Source organism: Hippocampus comes, unplaced genomic scaffold (assembly GCF_001891065.2).
Source record: "Hippocampus comes isolate QL1 unplaced genomic scaffold, H_comes_QL1_v1.1 scaffold249, whole genome shotgun sequence".
NCBI lineage: Eukaryota > Metazoa > Chordata > Actinopteri > Syngnathiformes > Syngnathidae > Hippocampus > Hippocampus comes.
In genome coordinates this window covers 1,538,972-1,556,486 of record NW_017805035.1, presented here as the reverse complement: position 1 = coordinate 1,556,486, position 17,515 = coordinate 1,538,972, and the positions used below count along the sequence as shown (strand labels likewise).

The 17,515-nt window shown below is 49.8% G+C and overlaps 3 protein-coding genes across 5 annotated transcripts in view; 2 read left to right on the top strand and 1 right to left on the bottom strand.

Moving 5' to 3' along the window:
- Positions 1-674: 674 nt before the first annotated feature.
- On the top strand, positions 675-8,851 carry plin6 (perilipin 6). 2 transcript variants are annotated; one of them, XM_019863654.1, is made up of 9 exons: positions 675-906; positions 2,172-2,392; positions 4,504-4,546; positions 4,616-4,814; positions 4,969-5,051; positions 5,780-6,017; positions 6,283-6,464; positions 6,812-7,078; positions 7,264-8,851. In XM_019863654.1, the coding sequence occupies exons 1-9, from the start codon at positions 901-903 to the stop codon at positions 7,663-7,665; spliced, it is 1,641 nt and encodes a 546-aa protein (XP_019719213.1). In that variant the 5' UTR covers positions 675-900; the 3' UTR covers positions 7,666-8,851. The 2 variants fall into 2 exon arrangements, with proteins under 2 accessions (XP_019719213.1, XP_019719212.1); XM_019863653.1 differs by lacking the exon at positions 675-906 and adding an exon at positions 1,649-1,885 and having other exon boundaries at positions 2,257-2,392.
- Positions 8,852-9,139: 288 nt separating this feature from the next.
- dcst2 (DC-STAMP domain containing 2) lies at positions 9,140-15,008 on the bottom strand. 2 transcript variants are annotated; one of them, XM_019863651.1, is made up of 15 exons: positions 14,936-15,008; positions 14,139-14,410; positions 13,846-14,016; positions 13,654-13,755; positions 13,324-13,518; positions 13,012-13,077; positions 12,722-12,935; positions 12,412-12,569; positions 12,147-12,311; positions 11,806-11,973; positions 11,634-11,734; positions 11,367-11,500; positions 10,900-10,997; positions 10,618-10,711; positions 9,140-9,974 (listed from the first exon to the last, which is right to left on the bottom strand). In XM_019863651.1, exons 1-15 carry the CDS (start codon positions 14,980-14,982, stop codon positions 9,803-9,805), a joined length of 2,157 nt encoding a protein of 718 aa, XP_019719210.1. In that variant the 5' UTR covers positions 14,983-15,008; the 3' UTR covers positions 9,140-9,802. The 2 variants fall into 2 exon arrangements, with proteins under 2 accessions (XP_019719210.1, XP_019719211.1); XM_019863652.1 differs by having other exon boundaries at positions 11,367-11,473.
- A 226-nt stretch (positions 15,009-15,234) lies between these two features.
- Positions 15,235-17,515, top strand: part of LOC109512117 (DC-STAMP domain-containing protein 1) — a 3,747-nt gene continuing 1,466 nt past the window's right edge. The window contains exons 1-7 of the mRNA XM_019863619.1: positions 15,235-15,308; positions 15,398-15,523; positions 16,175-16,249; positions 16,318-16,446; positions 16,717-16,856; positions 16,973-17,150; positions 17,213-17,400. Coding sequence (XP_019719178.1) covers positions 15,281-15,308; positions 15,398-15,523; positions 16,175-16,249; positions 16,318-16,446; positions 16,717-16,856; positions 16,973-17,150; positions 17,213-17,400 — 864 coding nt within the window. The 5' untranslated portion in view covers positions 15,235-15,280. The remainder of the gene's footprint in view (positions 15,309-15,397; positions 15,524-16,174; positions 16,250-16,317; positions 16,447-16,716; positions 16,857-16,972; positions 17,151-17,212; positions 17,401-17,515) is intronic.

Sequence of the window (17,515 nt, the reverse complement as noted above, 5' to 3'; positions counted from 1 at the left end):
AATTTACAGCAGCAAAAATTATGAAAAGGTGAAAGTAGAAAAAAACAAGTATTTGCATGTACAAAAAAAAGCAGCAAAAATTATGAAAAGGTGAAAGTAGAAAAAACAAGTATTTGCATGTACAAAAAATGGACAGTACAGAGTGTAATATAAATATAAGCATATATGTATTTGCAAAGTGGGTGTGCTATAGCATCTTGATTTCCAGCCGTCCAATTTTCCGATCCGCTTATCCTCCCAAGGGTCGCGAGGGGTGCTGGAGCCTATCCCAGCCGTCTTTGGGCAGTAGGCAGGGGACACTCTGAACCGGTTGCCAGCCAATCGCAGGGCACACACAAACAACCATCCACGCTCACACTCACACCTCGTGACAATTTGCAGTGTTCAGTCAGCCTGCCATGCATGTTTTTGGAACGTGGGAGGAAACCGGAGTGCCCGGAGAAAACCCATGCAGGCCCGCGGAGAACATGCAAACTATGAGGTCGACGCGCTAACCACTGGCCCACAGGGCCACCCGCATCTTGATGTACCCTACTGAAATAAGGTATTTTCTAAAATTACCTTTAATAATAATATTCATGTAAATATCACATTGATTAATCAATTAAAAAAAACAAATAATAGGCAGAGTTTTATTTCAAAAGTCTGTGCCGGTGTTTTATGTGTCAATTCATTGCCCCTTTCAATATGGCCGCCACGTATGCCCGGGTTCCAACATGGCGCTAACGTATCGCGTCTTTTCTCGTATCTGTGGGTCGCTGGTGCCGTCAGCCACGGCGAGGGCACCCCCGGGGTCCTGAACTTCAATGTTCCCAATTGCAGTAGCAGATTTAGATCGAGTGGGGCCACTGTGGGGCTGCAGAAGCTGAGTCATCTTTCACTGGAACCTCTGTAAGCAGAATGAAGGTGTGTGAGGCTCCATTTCTTGCGAGTGAGCGGCGTGGCGAAACGCGTTAAGAAGCCACGCTCACATGAGCTACCGCCAAGTTAGCTTACGGCGGTTACAGCACAAGGAGCGAACATTCACTTGCCTCTTTTCCCTTCTCATCTTTCGTAAAAATCTAAACATAAGAACAACTACATGACATCGTGATCTATCAAACCATAGGTCAGATGACCTTAGGGATCAAAATACAAATTGACGAGATAACGAGGCACACCTGGGTAAGTGGCTGGAGGGAGACGATCGGTTGACAGGGCTGATGAGAATAGGCAAGATGAAAACCTACCTTGTTTTACAAGGCATGAACGAGAGGAATGGAATGTGAAACCAAACTAAATATGTTCAAGACAAAGCAAAATTCCACAAACCTGACCAAAAGGATCAGTTGGCTGGCTGGAGAGTCGAGAGGAATTTACAAGGCGTTACAAGGCAGGCGGGAGAGGACGGCTGGCACATGACACCACCACGTATCTCCAAAATGGGTCAAAAGACCACAAGCCGATTACAAAGGGAGGGCCGCGGCAACGCTGAAGGGCCCTCAGAGATTTCTGGCCATTCGGTACGTTTGGCAAAAAATTCAGATCTTCATGTTTCCAGGTAATGTGGCAACATGCAAGGAGGCCTTATCGTTCTGCATTTATTGTACAAGGAAAAGAAAACAAACACGTGAGGGCCTGATGAAAGCTGGATTGTCGTCACCGCAGAAGATCATCGCAGCCGATGTCCTCCAGAATGACGCGGCTGAAATCGAACATTTTTTTGTATGCATGATTGTTGCGGTTATTGTATACAATGTGGAGGGAAGTACGAACTGTTCCAAATTTCTGTCAATGTCAGCACAACTGCTTCAACCTTCTGTTAGAAGAAAAAAAAATCAGCAAGAGCCTACTAGAACATCCGAAATTGATTTGGACTCGGCGAATGCACTTGAAATGACGGCAGGTGAGCGCCGCTTCCTTTCGTGTTTGAATGTGTCATTCTGAACACCGTCACACTTCCTGTGCTTGAGGGGGTGCACACTTGTGCAACCCAAGCCCTCTCACTCCTCCAATCATCTTAGATCGTCTTTCATATATCAAGATGTGCCGCAGTGCGCTCGGCTCCTTTTTCAATGTGGAGCTCAGCGGGGCCGCGCCTTTGAGTGACGTTTACTTGCATGCTGCTCAAAATGGCGTCCCGTAGTTTGTTTTATGCCATGTGAATTTGACGATTGTCTTCATGCGTTCAGGAATTTGTTTTGGAGCGCTACTTTTCGGAGGGAGTGATTGCGAAAGTGAAGCACGTCACAATAAAGGCCCCATTCATGTCGCAAGGGCTCGCAGCGCGTGGCGTCCCATCACGTCACACGTCTCCTCCTGAAAAGCGGGCGTCCCACGGCCCGCCGAGCTCACAAGCGCTTGCTCATCTTCATCAGCTCTTCGTCTTCAGCAGCTGTGCCTTGCTCATGGGGTGAGTGTGCCTTTTTGGCCCCTTTTGGACTTTTTGGCTTTTCCGTAGTGCGGGGGGTTCCAATCCCAGTTTGAGTTTGGGTCTTCTCCTCGCCCGCCACCTTGCGTGAGTTTCTCCTGCTTGCACTTTCTGTGAGTACTCGTTGCAAAGCCCCGCAAGATTGTGACTGTCGGCCGCCCGCTCCGGCGTGTACCTGGGCCCTCGCCCAAATCCAGCTGGGATGAGTTCCAAGTCCCCCTAAAGCCGTTTTTTTGGGGGGGGGAAAGTACATATATGACCTGGGGATGCTCTTTTTTTTTTTTTTTTTTTTTTTTTCTGAGCATGAAAAAAATTGTAATTGCACGTCCACTCCAGTGGGTGGCAGTGGTCCTCTCATTTTTGTTTACTTATTTATTTTTCAGGCAAATCGATGCACTTAAAATCATTTCAGTGACAAAATGTCAACAATCCTGTTCAATTTATTCTATGTTATAAGTTGAGCTCTCTGTCTTTGTTTGAAATGTTAATAAGGATCGGCTGTTCAACAGAAGTTTACATGGAACAATTTTACAGACAAAAACCATTTATTGTCGTGCCAGAGAGTTGGTGAGGAGGTCAAATGTTTTTTCCTCCTTCGGGGGAGGGACTTACGTAAAATAAATGAGAAACACGGAACGAAAGTAACCTGTCATGAGGATGGACAGATGAACAAACACTAGCGCACAGGTGTCAAAGTCAAGGCCCGGGGCCAAATCTGGGGCCCCCCACATCATTTTATGTGGCCTGCGAAAGCAAATCAAGCATTTCAACGCCAATAATGCTGCCTAAAGTCTGAACCAAAATTTCCAATTGTCATATCCAATCCATAACAACAATGTTTAAACAAGCCATTATTTTTGACTTCGGATTTCAAAACAAGCGATCCATGAATTTGTTGTTCGCTGTGTATGTAATATGTGGAGGTGGTTAGACATTGACATGGTTTTACAAAATTCAATCATAACGGATCTCCAAGGGGAAAATGTAATGACAATGTGGCCCGTGACAAAAATGAGTTTGACACCCCTGCGCCAAGGTGTACCAGCAGTCCTCTGGTGTTTTCTGACCCTCGGATGCCATCAGGGTGTGGTCCTTCTTTGCCGAGTTTTTCAACGATGTCTTTCCTCGTTTGTTACAAAGCCTTCCAGAGAAATTACGGGATGAAAAAAAGTGGACTTTGAGAACCAAGAGATTCATGAAACCGCTGAAATGGCGAACACGGGTGGTGGTATGCATAGTGAGCAGATTGCCAAGATAGTCTGTGGTGAAAGGATGAATGCCTGAAACTGAATGTTTTGCCCTCACGAGTGATCCAAGTTGTCAGAGCAAGCCGCACCGGAGACTGAGCCACTTTTCAACTTGCGTTTTTGGGGAAAAACGATGACACAGAGTCCTTTTGGATGACGCCAATAAGTAAATGTTCCAGTGGATTGGTCGCCTGTCAATCCGGTGGAGTGAATGGACTCTGTGGCAAGCGTCAGTGGGAGATGTCATGAGAGCGGCGCCCTCCAAAGTGCTTGAAAGGCTGGTTTGTGCGCATGTGAGCGTACGTGCATTGGCCATAGAGGGCAATTTCCACGCTGGTTCAGCGGCGGAACATTGAAGAGTCGTGTGCACGAGCAGCTGACTGCCTCATGCCGCCGCCGCCGAGGCCGCAGACGCTATTACCTCTTCACTCGCAAATGAAGGCCTGGATGCAAATCGGGCCACATGCGAAGGTCTCGTTGCTGCCCTTCGTCGGGGGTCCTCTGTTCTAACCTTCCATACAAATCTCGTGTCTTTCTGGTACATCAACGAAACTACAAAGCCCAAATCTGACAAACTGAGATGTTGTGGTTAAGGTTTTTTTTTTTTTTAAATAGTGCAATGGAGCTCCGCTTAGTTTGATTCACAGATTTTGAACTTGGTTTTACTAATCTCAGATGACAGTAAATTTTACATTATGTTAAATGACCAGGTCTTGGTATCTGTGACTGGTATCGGCAGACGTCATGAGTCCCCGATACTTTGAAATAAAGCCAGCATTGACCCGATACCGGGACCAGTAGCTGCTGTCGGTGAGAAGTCTTATCATTCTGTTTGTCTCCCTTCAGATTTGGGGAAAGAGATAACGACATGGCTCATCACAATCATGAGGTGAGACGGGAAAGGGGCTTATTTATCTCTTGGTCACACCACTCAAACCTTGGTTGATTGTGTGTTCAGATGAGTGTGGTGCTGAGGGTCTCGCACCTTCCTCTGGTGCGCTCGGCGCTGGAGTTGGTGACCTCGATGTACTCGGAGGCCAAAGGTCGCTACCCTCTGCTGGGCTTGGTGGGAGGCGTGGCCGAGGTGGGCGTCCAAAATGCCTCCAAGGTGGCCTTGAGCGGAGCCACACCCCTCGTGCAGACCCTCAGGCCTCAGAGTGCGTACTGTGCTGATGCTAATACTAAATCCGAGAGCGAATGCTAATAATGCTGCTGCCCTGTAGCTACTGTCTACCATTTCAGCTAGCGTGGTGATCCTGTGCTACTTCCTATGTTTGCGTGACGCACTTTCCGTGTTGTGTGTGCTCCCAGTCGAGGTGGCGAACAGTTTTGCTCTGGTGGGTCTGGACCAGCTGGAGAGGACCTTTCCCTTCCTTAACCAGTCCACCGACGAGGTTGCCAACTTGTTTCTTTTTGTTGTCCTCAGTTGTTGTGTGTGACGACTTTTTTTGGATGATTTGCAAAAAAAAGTTGACTGGAAAGGCCTCTGTAGTGTGTGTGTACGCGCATGTAAGTTTCGAGCCGAAAAAAAATTATTAACCATATACTCACTGGTCAGTGAACCCAAACAGGATAAATAAATAATGCGTACACTACTGAGTACAACTACTACGAAGGCAACATTTACACAGTTGACATCGCGCTTCTTGCATATCATACTCTTATTTTGAAAGACAAAGTGCACAATTTCTGGTAGCTAACTTTACCGTCAATACATGGTAACCTTCACTCGTGAACCGAAAAGTCAGCTATGGCCTTCTGGTGCAACCAATAAGAAAGCACTTGAAGTATGCTCGCGTGTATCTACTCATATAATGTCCTAAACAGAACATGACAGGCTCAAATAGAAACAGGATTATTAACAGAGCTACGACATAAAGCTAGCATAGAGCTAGCATAAAATCATCAACCTAGTTGATACAGTCAATCCCCGTTTATTACAAACTAACAAATTTCACTGATCTTCTGGCAATGTACATGAATAATGTGGCCCGAAGATGTACATTGTCCAATGAACCTACAGCCATTGCTTTCTGTAGGCAGAAAAAGCAGGATTGCAAAGAAATCTGTGACATAGTCGGTCAGGCGTGTGTCGCCACGCTAATGGTTCGTCCCCGTCCAGGTGGTGGGTCACCTGAAGGATGCCTTCTTCCTGACGCTGGATGACATGCAGCTGTGGATGGTGGATGGATTGGACGGTGCCTTGGACCAGATGGAGCGTCTGTCTCACGCCGCCTGGATGGCGGTGCGGCAGGTGCAGGAGTCGCAGGTGGGACGCGCCGCCTCGTCGGGTCTGGATGACTTGCTCAGCCGCCTGGAGGACGCCACCGCCTACTACATGCCGCTGCCTCCCACGCTGCGTAAGTTAGCAACATTTGTTTTGAACTTTGTCATTTACCATCATTAGGGTCAATGAGGGTCAATTCGATGATGTCCATAATGGTCCACCCTGGTGGTCTGTAATGGTCCATTTTGGTTTGGAGACTGAGTGAGCCAGTCCACATCTGGATTTCTAGGGGAGCGAATGGTTATTTTGGGGAAATGGTTTATAGTTGTCCGGAAAGCAAACTTGTAGGTTGTAACAGCGGTTCTTGACGTGCGCTGTGTGTCATGTGGCATGTTGAGGTCGCGAGTGGGAGATGCGGGTTCAGGAGTATGAGGACGAAGATGACGACGAGGAGCCCAGCGTCTGGACCCGCGTCCGTAGCCTCCTCCTCTCCATAAGCCTGCAGCTTTACCACCGCATGGTTAAGGTCCAAGAACAGCTGGAGGACGCCACCGGAGCCCTGGGGGACGCCGTCCAAGCGGTTCGTGCAAAGCTAATCAAAACACTCGGCTCACGCTGGTACCTTGACTTTTTTTAAAAAAATCTTTTCACTGAACTTAATCTTGTCTTTAATCTTATCTTTTTGTTTGCCTTTTTCGTCGCACCTGAAGTGCATTCGCAGGCCAGATAAAAGGATGTGGCAGGCTAAATCTGGCTCCCGGGCTGCTAGCTTGACACCACTGTTGTACTGTATTACTTTGACTGAACCACAAAAACATGCCGCGAGTGTCAAAGAAGAAGCATGTTCGCAAAAAAAGAGAGCTAGTGTGACGATTTTGGGATACGACTCCATACATTTACTGTGCCACACTCCCATATCCCCTGCAGGTGGGACTGGGGACTGTGCTAGAAGTGCTGGGGGAGTTGCTGCAGTACCTGCAGAGGCTGCTGGTGGCGCTGGTGTACCGCACAGAGAGGCTGAGGGAGCTGAGCCTGGGACGCGTTCGGGAGCAGGCTGTCGTGTTAGCGGAGCTTCGTCCGGTGCGGCAGATCCGAGAGCTCCCGCTTCAGGTCCGCCACCTCCTGGGGGATCTTCAGAAGCTCTCCAAGATTCTCCTCCAGCTCGTCATCAACACCACGCCACTGTACGACTTGGTAAGCACACTTTGTCCGACTCCGATGCAGCCGTGAGCTGATCTCCGCCACAATTGGGACACATTTGAAGCGGGTTTTCGGCATCTTCTGGACATCTTGGAATCATGTCCATGTTTCATGTATGTGTGAGGCATGTTTCAGATGAGTTTGACACCTATTTCAAGTTCATGTTTCTCATGCGTCAGCTCCAGCAGCCGTCCAACAAAGAGGTGGAGGATTTCCTGAACCAGGAGGACTTCCGTGCGGACAGCTCGTCCCGCCGCAGCTCAGCCAATAGTCTGTTCCTGAAGGCCATGGACGGACGTCCTCGCCGGCGCAAGAGTCTCTTCTCTAGGGCCGCCCGCAGTCCAGGCCCGGACGCCGCCGCCGTTGCCCCTGCGACCGCCTCCGGCCAGCGCTCCAGCCTGAAGCAGGACGCGGAGGCGGACGGCTTCCCCATCCTTTCCGATAGCGCCGCCCAACGCCGTCCCTCCGCCGCCGAGCTCATCCTTTCGCCGCTCAAGCAGTTTGTGTCGCAGAGCCAAAAGGCCTTCGAGTACCTCAACCCCAACTCGGTGGAAGAGCCCATCAACAGCGCCACCGACTGATGAGCGCCACCCCGTCCACGCCACAGCACGGTGCCGCCGCTCCTCCCACCCCCCCGCTCCGCGCCACTCCCGGTCAGCCACTCTTTGACAGCAGAACGCCATGGTATGTGTTGGTCAGCGTACGGCTTCTCCGACAGAATCAGCGCAAAACTAATCTAATCGCAGTACTCACTGACACAATTCTGCTTCCTTACACTCTCACTTGACCTCCTGTCAGGGTCACGTCACGCCGCCAAGGCGCCATTAAGGCCTAGTGTACACATTAGTATTTTTCATATATGAAAAGATCGATCTGTTACCGAGCCCACTCAACAAGCTCAAAACCGGATCACTTTTAATATTTTAGTCATACTGTGTGTAAGTGTGTAAATAATCTCAAAACACAGCACCAATCTTTAGAGGTTCTCTTCCGCCACAGATCTCGAAACAAGTCTTTCCTCACAAAAAAAAAAAAAAACAAGAATTGTCACGAGCAGATATGCGCCGATTGTTACTGTTCCCAGCATACATGGAAGATTTTTTTGGGGGGGTCCTAAATATTGAACATGTGTAATATTTAAGATTCTAAATCGGGTCTTTTGAGGCCCGGCCAGCTTTTAAGACCTCCCAATTCCGACTGCTGTGTTGCAAAACATCAAATGTAGCTTGCTAACGGCTAACAGGAAGCACTTCGTCTGCTAACACGTTAATTGTAGCCATAAGACAGCTGCTCCTGATTAATTTTTTTTTTTAAATTTGGGCGGGGGGCCGCGGTGTGTGTGTCAGTGATGTACTCCAATAAAGCTTACCAAACCTTCGTGTGACTGCTTGTCTTTTTGACCTGCTATTACATTTCGAAGCATTTTTCAGCATGTTGAAGGAGTATTGGTAAGTTTCGTGTGAAAGGGAGAGGACGAATGGTTTATTGGCAGTGGATTGTGATTGTGTCCATTTGTTGATGTGTCACACACGTACATGCGCGCTTAATGCTAGGTCAGAGGTCATCAGTGCGGCGTGGGGCCACGGCCACCGAAGTCTTGAAGAAAGCCGAAGGCGGAAGAGAAAAAGCTTTGGGACGCTGACGGCTCCAGCGATGGCGGCTCGGGGCGCCCGGCGCTCACATCGGCCTGGCGGGCATCCTGGCGGGTGTCCTCGCGCTCGTCCTCGCTCGAGTCACTGACGAGGTGTGTATGCACACGCAGAAGCAAAAAGACCAACACAAAAAAACAAGGTCATAACATTTGCCCGGTCAGCCACTCTTTGACAGCAGAACGCCATGGTATGTGTTGGTCAGCGTACGGCTTCTCCGACAGAATCAGCGCAAAACTAATCTAATCGCAGTACTCACTGACACAATTCTGCTTCCTTACACTCTCACTTGACCTCCTGTCAGGGTCACGTCACGCCGCCAAGGCGCCATTAAGGCCTAGTGTACACATTAGTATTTTTCATATATGAAAAGATCGATCTGTTACCGAGCCCACTCAACAAGCTCAAAACCGGATCACTTTTAATATTTTAGTCATACTGTGTGTAAGTGTGTAAATAATCTCAAAACACAGCACCAATCTTTAGAGGTTCTCTTCCGCCACAGATCTCGAAACAAGTCTTTCCTCACAAAAAAAAAAAAAACAAGAATTGTCACGAGCAGATATGCGCCGATTGTTACTGTTCCCAGCATACATGGAAGATTTTTTTGGGGGGGTCCTAAATATTGAACATGTGTAATATTTAAGATTCTAAATCGGGTCTTTTGAGGCCCGGCCAGCTTTTAAGACCTCCCAATTCCGACTGCTGTGTTGCAAAACATCAAATGTAGCTTGCTAACGGCTAACAGGAAGCACTTCGTCTGCTAACACGTTAATTGTAGCCATAAGACAGCTGCTCCTGATTAATTTTTTTTTTTAAATTTGGGCGGGGGGCCGCGGTGTGTGTGTCAGTGATGTACTCCAATAAAGCTTACCAAACCTTCGTGTGACTGCTTGTCTTTTTGACCTGCTATTACATTTCGAAGCATTTTTCAGCATGTTGAAGGAGTATTGGTAAGTTTCGTGTGAAAGGGAGAGGACGAATGGTTTATTGGCAGTGGATTGTGATTGTGTCCATTTGTTGATGTGTCACACACGTACATGCGCGCTTAATGCTAGGTCAGAGGTCATCAGTGCGGCGTGGGGCCACGGCCACCGAAGTCTTGAAGAAAGCCGAAGGCGGAAGAGAAAAAGCTTTGGGACGCTGACGGCTCCAGCGATGGCGGCTCGGGGCGCCCGGCGCTCACATCGGCCTGGCGGGCATCCTGGCGGGTGTCCTCGCGCTCGTCCTCGCTCGAGTCACTGACGAGGTGTGTATGCACACGCAGAAGCAAAAAGACCAACACAAAAAAACAAGGTCATAACATTTGGAATATTTGAAGCCTTCTCACGATTCACATTGTCGTCTTTAGAGTTTTCTGAAGTTCCGTGTTTTCATCTTTGGTGTTTGTATTCATTTGAGTTTTTCTTCCTTTGATCTTTGTTTTTTCAGCTTTTTCTCATTCCAGTTTTGTTTTTTTTCTCCTTTTTAGTATTTTCTAATAGTTTGTATCATTTTTCTCAATTTCTTTTTTGTTTTTACATTTTTCCCAATGTTATAGTTTTTTCTCATTTTTGTGTCTAATTTTTGCATTTTTCTCATGTTAAGTTTTTTTAACGGTTTCTCCCAGATCTATTTTTTTATACTTTTCTACTTAAGTGTTTTCTTTTTAGTGTTTTCTCTTGTACCCTTTTAGCTTTTTTTCTCATTTTTTCCATCTTTTGTGGTTGTTTTTTTTCCAGGGTTTTCTTTTTTTTATTTAATTTTTTTTACTTGGGTTCCTCTTTTATTTTAGAGTTTTATTCAATCTCCGTTTTTAGTGCTTTCCTCAATTTAAGGGTGTTTCTTGTTTTTCGGCTTTCGAGCACGAGCTTTTACAGGATTTCTCGTGGCTGCGTCACTCACGGCTCCTCCTGGCTGTCTTCTTGGAAGGTCGTCGGTCGCGCGCACACGTGACACATCTTCCCACCTCTCTTGAAACACGGCTTACAAAACACTCCTGCAAACACAGCGAGGGGAAACCGAAAACCTTGTGACAGCGGTTACCGCGGTTAGCGGCCAACACCGCGTGCTCTCCCTGACATCACCTGACCTCCCTGCGCCAAGATTTAGCCGTAGCATGTTGCTACCCGTCTTGTGCGGAGTTGTGATCGGCGGGTGCCTGGTCGGCCTTAGCGACCATCCTACCTGGACACCGATTGACGTCGCAGACGAACGGCGCAAGCCCCGCCCTCCCACCGCAGGCCACGCACATTTCTGACAGGTAGGCTCCTCCCCCTGGAAGCCTGACAGACACGTGCATTGATACTTGATTGACTGTTGTGGAAAAGAAACACACGTGACAGACGCGGAGGCTGGGAGAGTGACGTTCATCCAGGGGGAGGGGCTTAACTGACCTCCAACTGGGGAATGACATTGGAGAAAGAGCTAATGCTTAACTTTGGCTCAGTGATACAAGGTCGTTATGAAGCGTTGCTATGTCCTGTATGTCTGCTACGAAAACATTAGGCTCAAGGGTGAACAACATGAGATGACATGACGTTACTTGTGAAGATGCACCAAAGAAAAAAAATAAAAGTTCCACCTGATCCCATTTCAACTGTGAGCACCCGACCCTCCAAATTTCCCCACGCCCCTTTTCAACAAAGACGCACCTTTGCAACAGGGCCCAGAGACGGCCGCAAGGCTTGGCCCCTTTCGCCGACATCCTGGCCGCCGCCCTCAGCAGGGCTCTTCCCGCCGCCCGCCTCTCATCCAGGATCTGCTGGCGAAGGAAGTGGATACGTGCCTGACGGAGCAGGAAGTCAGTGTAAAGTCAGTAGACGTCGGAAAACTGATTGAGCGTAAGGCAAAGGGCATATAATGACAATGCGTCGCTATATGACACGTTTCTTGGTCTATTTGTGAGGGTGTGTGTTTACCATCTCGGTGTCGGGGTGGAAGTAGGCGCAGATGAGGCGTCTTGACCGGCGGACGATTCCTCCAGCGAGCGTCACCAGCAGGGCCACGCCCAACAGGAAGCCTGAGAGAAGAGCGGACGGGTCACCTCCCCCTCACGCCTTCATACGTCACTTCCCGCAGCGGCGGCCCCACCTATGGCGAAACAGGAAGTGTAGTCGGGTTCCGATGGCACAAACAGACACTTGTGGCTGATGACCGTGACGTTTCCCGCCTGCAGCACATTGAAGGACACCGCCAGGTCACGCATGATGTCGGCCATGTAGCCCGAGCCTTGTACCTCAACCGCCACTTTCACCGGAGCTGCGGGATCATACAATCGCCGCGGTTACCCCACGCTCAGACAAACCGTGTACCTGTCAAGCTCATTTAAGATTGAAAGCGTTCACGGCATTATTGCTTTGGAAGGATTGAAGGACGATTGAAGGAATTGGAAGATGGAAGTGAAAAAAGGGTTCATTCGGGAAACATGTCACCTCGGGCCACGACGCCCCCCTGGACCTGCCGCTGCACCTGATCCAGAAGCCAGAAGACCAGGAAGTCCAGAGCTACCAGAACCGCCGACATCAGCATGTGTCTTGTCACCCAGGCTACGCCCACCAGCACCGAACGACACTCTCTGCGTGTCAGCCACGGAGACACTGAAACAGGAAGTGATGGCATAAAGTGCCGACAGGAAGTGACGGGTGACTGCCGTACGACGTGGCCTGAGTCGTCAACCATTGTTTCCGGTGAACTCACGTGGCCTAATGTAGATCTGTGACTCCCTCCGCGTGATTGGCAGGATGGAAGCCCCGCCTTCTGAGGTCAACTGACGGTCCAGTTTGACAAACTGAGCAGTGATGTAAATGTTTTCGAAATTCAAGTGTGTCAAGTACTTGCGCTGGTACTGCACCGCCCTACACACACGGCGTGTGTTAGCTAGCAGCTGCTAGTTTCACACACAAAATCATCAGCGGACGTGCACAAGACACATTCACACAAACCGACATGCATACAGATACACGCACAACTGTGGGTGTGGCACGCCCAGCACAGAAGGGGCGGTCACCTAATTAGGGAGCAGGTGAGGAGCAAAAGCCCCGCCCACACGAGCGGTCCTCTGAGCTTGGTGAAGACCTTGAGGTCCCAAATCAGCTGGTCCAGGATTTCCTGAGCTGTCTGGTGTAGCGAGCGGCTCACGTTGGCGTCCACCTCCAAGGCGGCCGACACCGACAGGCTGAAGTCGAAATGGCTCCGCATTCGGCGGAAGGCGGAGATGACGGCTAAATATGCAAGGGGGAGGAGTCAGGGATGGGGCCGGGAGGCAGGAGGCGGGCTCTCAAAGGCTGGCAGACTTACGCTCGGCCAAGTGCTTCTTGAGCTGGCTGGAGACATATTCCGGGATGCTGCAGAACAGCTTGGGGGCTAAAAGACACAAAGCAGACACACTTGTTGGATCATTTAACGCCCATTTGCTTTCAGGTTTGCTTCTCTGTGCTTTTCTGTCTCACTCGCTTGTTGTTGTCCTGTGCTGCTGTTATCCCTCCCTGTATGTTTTACTGTTTTTTGGGACTTTGAAATGCCATTGCTATGCTATGCAATGGCTTCGCTCCATCCCACTTCACCAAGGCACATAAAAAGCTCAGTCAGGCACTCGGCGGGTCAATGCACCTTTCGCCAGCTCACAAAGGTGCATGAAGCCTTCGACGATGCCACACAGGAAGTTGAAGTCGCGTAGCTGAGCAACGCAGTCGCCTTTGGCCCGGACAAAGATGGCGCGACACTTCCTGTACGGCGCACCCAGTTTGGCGTTGCACACGTTGCCAAGGTCCGACAGGAAATGAAAAACGTTCCTCATGGTGCGAGCTGGAGGGCAAGGAGGACAAAGACTCAACCTGAAGACACGCGTGCGCACACACACACCCACACACACACACACACACACACACACACACACACACACGCACACACACACACAAACGCACATTGTGATTTTCTCACCAACATGGCGGATGCCATCACTCAGCGAGCCAATCAGCTTGTTGACTCTGGCCGCCATGGCAGCGGCGTTCCTTCCAATCTGGCGGATGTGGTCCAGCGCGGCTGCATAGCCATGCGCACACATGCACACGGTTTTCTCTGACATGTTGCTCAGCTGAGCTGTGATGAGGGAAGCCAGTGGGCGTGTCTTACCCAGAAGAGGCGTTGCCGCGTTCCTCATCAGCTGTCGTGTCTGATTGGCGGCCAACTCAGCGCCACAGAGCAGGCTGGCGGCGGCTTGCTCCGAATTCTCCAATGTATTAGCCACCGGGCCCGACACCAGCACCGCCGTGCTTGCCAGCAACAGGAAGTTACGTCCGTGAGCTACACACACACACACACACACACACACACACACACGCACACATCATCGGATATACACACACACACACACACACACACACACACACACACACACACACACACACAAGCGCGAAGGCACTGACCCGAGCAGAGCGACGGCAGCATAAGGCTGATGGCGGTGCGCACGCGCACGGACATCCCCATCCCAAAGCCAGTGACGGTGGCCACCGCCAGCGTTACGTATACACACGTCCACAGCGGCGCCCCCTCCAGAAAGAGCGCTGTGGCACCGTAGCAGGAGGCCAGCACCAGTCCCGCCCCGAAGGCCAGTAGGCTGCGCGCCGCCGCTCGAAAGTCACCTCGCAAGTTGCTGCGCCGCGAAGCCGGCGAGGATGACGACGAGGAAGATGGCAGCCTTTGGTGTGAAAAAAAAATGGTGAGGTGTTTTGCGTCATGGCCTTGAGATTTTCTGGCTCCATTTAAACATTCTTGGTAATACGTAATTGCCTTTAGTAGAGCTCCCAAAAAGTCTTCCAATTTGGCTGGATTATATTGTCTGTCTACATGTGATGCTGCAACGTTTGTGTTGATGTATATGTTGCACTCCACTCCAACTATCCATGCTCTTTGTTGTTCCGTCTATGCCATTTCCCATGATATTTTAGCATTAAGGTAGTGAGAGCATTCTTTTGCACAATCAGCCAAATGATGGCTCGTGGCAACAAAAAAAAAACAAAACAAATCTAGTCAGGTTGGATCAGTCGTATCTCAGGGCACTGCAATGCGCTCAGTCGTAGCAACTTCCTTGTCTTTCTTTTGTTTGGATCACATTTCTTTGCATTTTCAAAATCACAAAAAACGTCAACCATCTTGTCCGCTCCCCCATCTTTGACAATAGAATGCAACAAATTAGCCGTGCAGTTCATTAGAGACATTTTACCTGCTTGGGCGTCGCCATGGTAACCAGTTGACTGCACTTCCGTCCATTACGCGACGGGAGAGTGTCAAACAAGTTTTTCATTACATGGTTCACATCGTCTCAGTTCTTTTTTCCCCAAAAGTTTGTAACTCAAAGTTCAACGTGCGCGTCAGGAACGTGTAAGGGAATTCACTTTGATGGCGTCACGTGACATAACGCGTCGTCTGACTGTGACGTCACACTGGTTTGCGGTGGGGAAAAGGCATGGATTAGGATTTGGGATTATCAGGATATGATTATGATGATGATCTTTACGGTCATTGTGAACAACAAGCACCAACGGCACAAGCTGATCGTGACGTTATCATGACTCGTGACGAGCAACCTCGCAGTAGTGAGTGGTTTCTTTTCTTCTTTGTTGTCACCGTCCTTGTGGTATTTCTGGTATGTGACGCCCTCTGGTGGCGGTGACGTGTCTCGCAGCTGTAGAGCATCTGATCAAGCACTTCCTCCCACGTGTCTGCCATCGCTTCCTTCTCAACCAATCGGAAGAGCTGCGGCTTGCTGACGTCATCCTACGCGCCCTGTTCGGCGCGCTGAGTGGTGCAGGTAAGAAAAAAAAAAAACGAAAAAGAAAAGTAAAAAACACCAAGGTGGATGGACTTTGACTCAGCAGGTGTTGTTTTTTGCTGTTGCTGGGTGGCCAGTCCAAATGGAAGCTCGGAGTGAAGTGGAACGATTGAAGTTTCACGAACGAGTTGTCTTGGTGTCTTTTTTTTTTTTTTGGTTTCCCAAAAGGGAAGTGTCCATAATGTGCAATAACAGCAGTGGCTTTTGGAGCAATCGCAATTGTTATGAATCATTTGAAAACCATATTGGCGGCATCTGGATCAAAATGTTTGGCACTTCCGTGGATATTCTCGAGACGCTCTAGACAAAGGGCTACCAACTCCGGTCCTCGAGACCCCCTAGCCTGCACCGATCAGGATCGTGATCAGGCTCCTGCAGAGCTTGCTGATCGGGTGTGTTGGAGGAGGGAAACATCTCTGGCTCTCAAGTATTGGAGTTGGTGACCCCTGTTTTTTTGAGGGAAAATATGGTTTTGTGGGTGGGGGGGGGGGCTCACACAGACTGTCTCCATTCAAAATCATTTGAGCGAGTTACGAGCTGCGCCGCAGAACAATCTCAACTGCTAAGTCAAGCTAGCGCCGTCCAATCAACAGCAGATGATGTCAAGTGATGTGTTTGTCATGAGACCAGCCATGTTTGCCGCCATTGCACTGGGCCTGCCCCTGACCTTTGACCTCAAGCTGGCCACAGGATGCCTCTTTACTGGTGAGGAAGATGATGATGTAGCGCCACCTACAGGACGCCTGTGTGACTGTGCTTGTGGCCGTGTCCAGGGGCGTGTGTGGTGGGCGGGGCCACATCATCGGCCTTCAGATGCGCCGTCCTGCTGATGTTTCCCAGCATGCTCGGCTCCCGTGGACGCACCTTCCTCTTGCTGCTCGTTGTCTCTGCGCTCTATTCAGGTTGGTGCATGACAGCAGGGTAACGTGATTGACAAGTGGACGACTGATGGTTGACAGTTGAACAACAAGTGATTGGCAAGAGATGGACAATAATAATTGACAGGCAGAGAGTTGATGATTGACAAGAAGCCAATGAAGAATGGACAGGTGTACAATTGGATAGTTGCCGAAATGATTGACAGTTGGACAGCGAATGCAGCACAGCTCAATAAATGCTGACGAACAGGTTGTTGCTGGATAACTGACAAGTGCGTGGCGCTTGATTGACAGGTCCGGTGTCCAACATCCAGCACAACGTCGAGACGGCCGCGGAGTCTCTGAGTTGCAATCTGGACCTTCAAGTGCGCAACGCCAAGTTGTTGTGGAGAGACGCTGTCAAGCCCTTCCTCAAGGTGGCGAAAGAAGTCGTGGTAAGACCCGCCCCCCCACAAGTCATGTGACCACCCTGCTGCTGAGCAAAAAGGATTGCTTCTTAGCAAACGGCCTGAAGGTGACGTGTGACTTGCTGCCTCTTTCGTGTATCCAGCAGGGAGAAGCGGAATTCGAGTCAGAAGCTCGCGGCGCCCATGGCGCCTTCGCCGACGTCCGGCAGGAAGTTCTCGGTCGGGACGCGAACGGCCGGCTGCTGAATGAGCGTTCCCAAAACGCCGACCGGAACAGCACGCAGGAACGTTTCGCCCTCAGCACCTTAATGCAGTGCGACGGTGAGCCTTCCTCCTCCACCTTCATCTCTGTCATCGTCACGTTCGTCTCCTGTCGCACGTAGGTATGGTCAAGGGGGGCATCGCGGCGTGCACCAAATGGTTCTCCGACAAGTGGGCGGAGTGTGCCAAGGCCATCCAGGTGCCCGTCATCAAGCACATCCTGTGCGTGCCCATGAAGTTCCACTTCCTGTGTAACATCATGAGAGGTCAGCGGACACCAGATCACTCGTACCACATCATCGACACATGCGCGATGATGATGATGATGATGATGATGATGATGATGATGATGATGATGATGATGATGATGATGATGATGATGATGATGATGATGATGATGATGATGATGATGATGATGATGATGA

What these genes read in the sequence shown, in the direction of transcription:
- plin6 (XM_019863653.1), top strand. Translation starts at nt 1,711, where the DNA reads ATGATTGTTGCGGTTATTGTATACAATGTGGAGGGAAGTACGAACTGT. An exon ending in TGGCTCATCACAATCATGAG is followed by an intron (nt 4,547 to 4,615) that starts GTGAGACGGGAA and finishes TTGTGTGTTCAG; the next exon opens with ATGAGTGTGGTGCTGAGGGT. An exon ending in CCACGCCACTGTACGACTTG is followed by an intron (nt 7,079 to 7,263) that starts GTAAGCACACTT and finishes CTCATGCGTCAG; the next exon opens with CTCCAGCAGCCGTCCAACAA.
- dcst2 (XM_019863651.1), bottom strand. Translation starts at nt 14,982, where the DNA reads ATGGACGGAAGTGCAGTCAACTGGTTACCATGGCGACGCCCAAGCAG. An exon ending in CAAGAAGCACTTGGCCGAGC is followed by an intron (nt 12,936 to 13,011) that starts GTAAGTCTGCCA and finishes TTGCATATTTAG; the next exon opens with CCGTCATCTCCGCCTTCCGC. An exon ending in CACTTCCTGTTTCGCCATAG is followed by an intron (nt 11,735 to 11,805) that starts GTGGGGCCGCCG and finishes CTCTTCTCTCAG; the next exon opens with GCTTCCTGTTGGGCGTGGCC.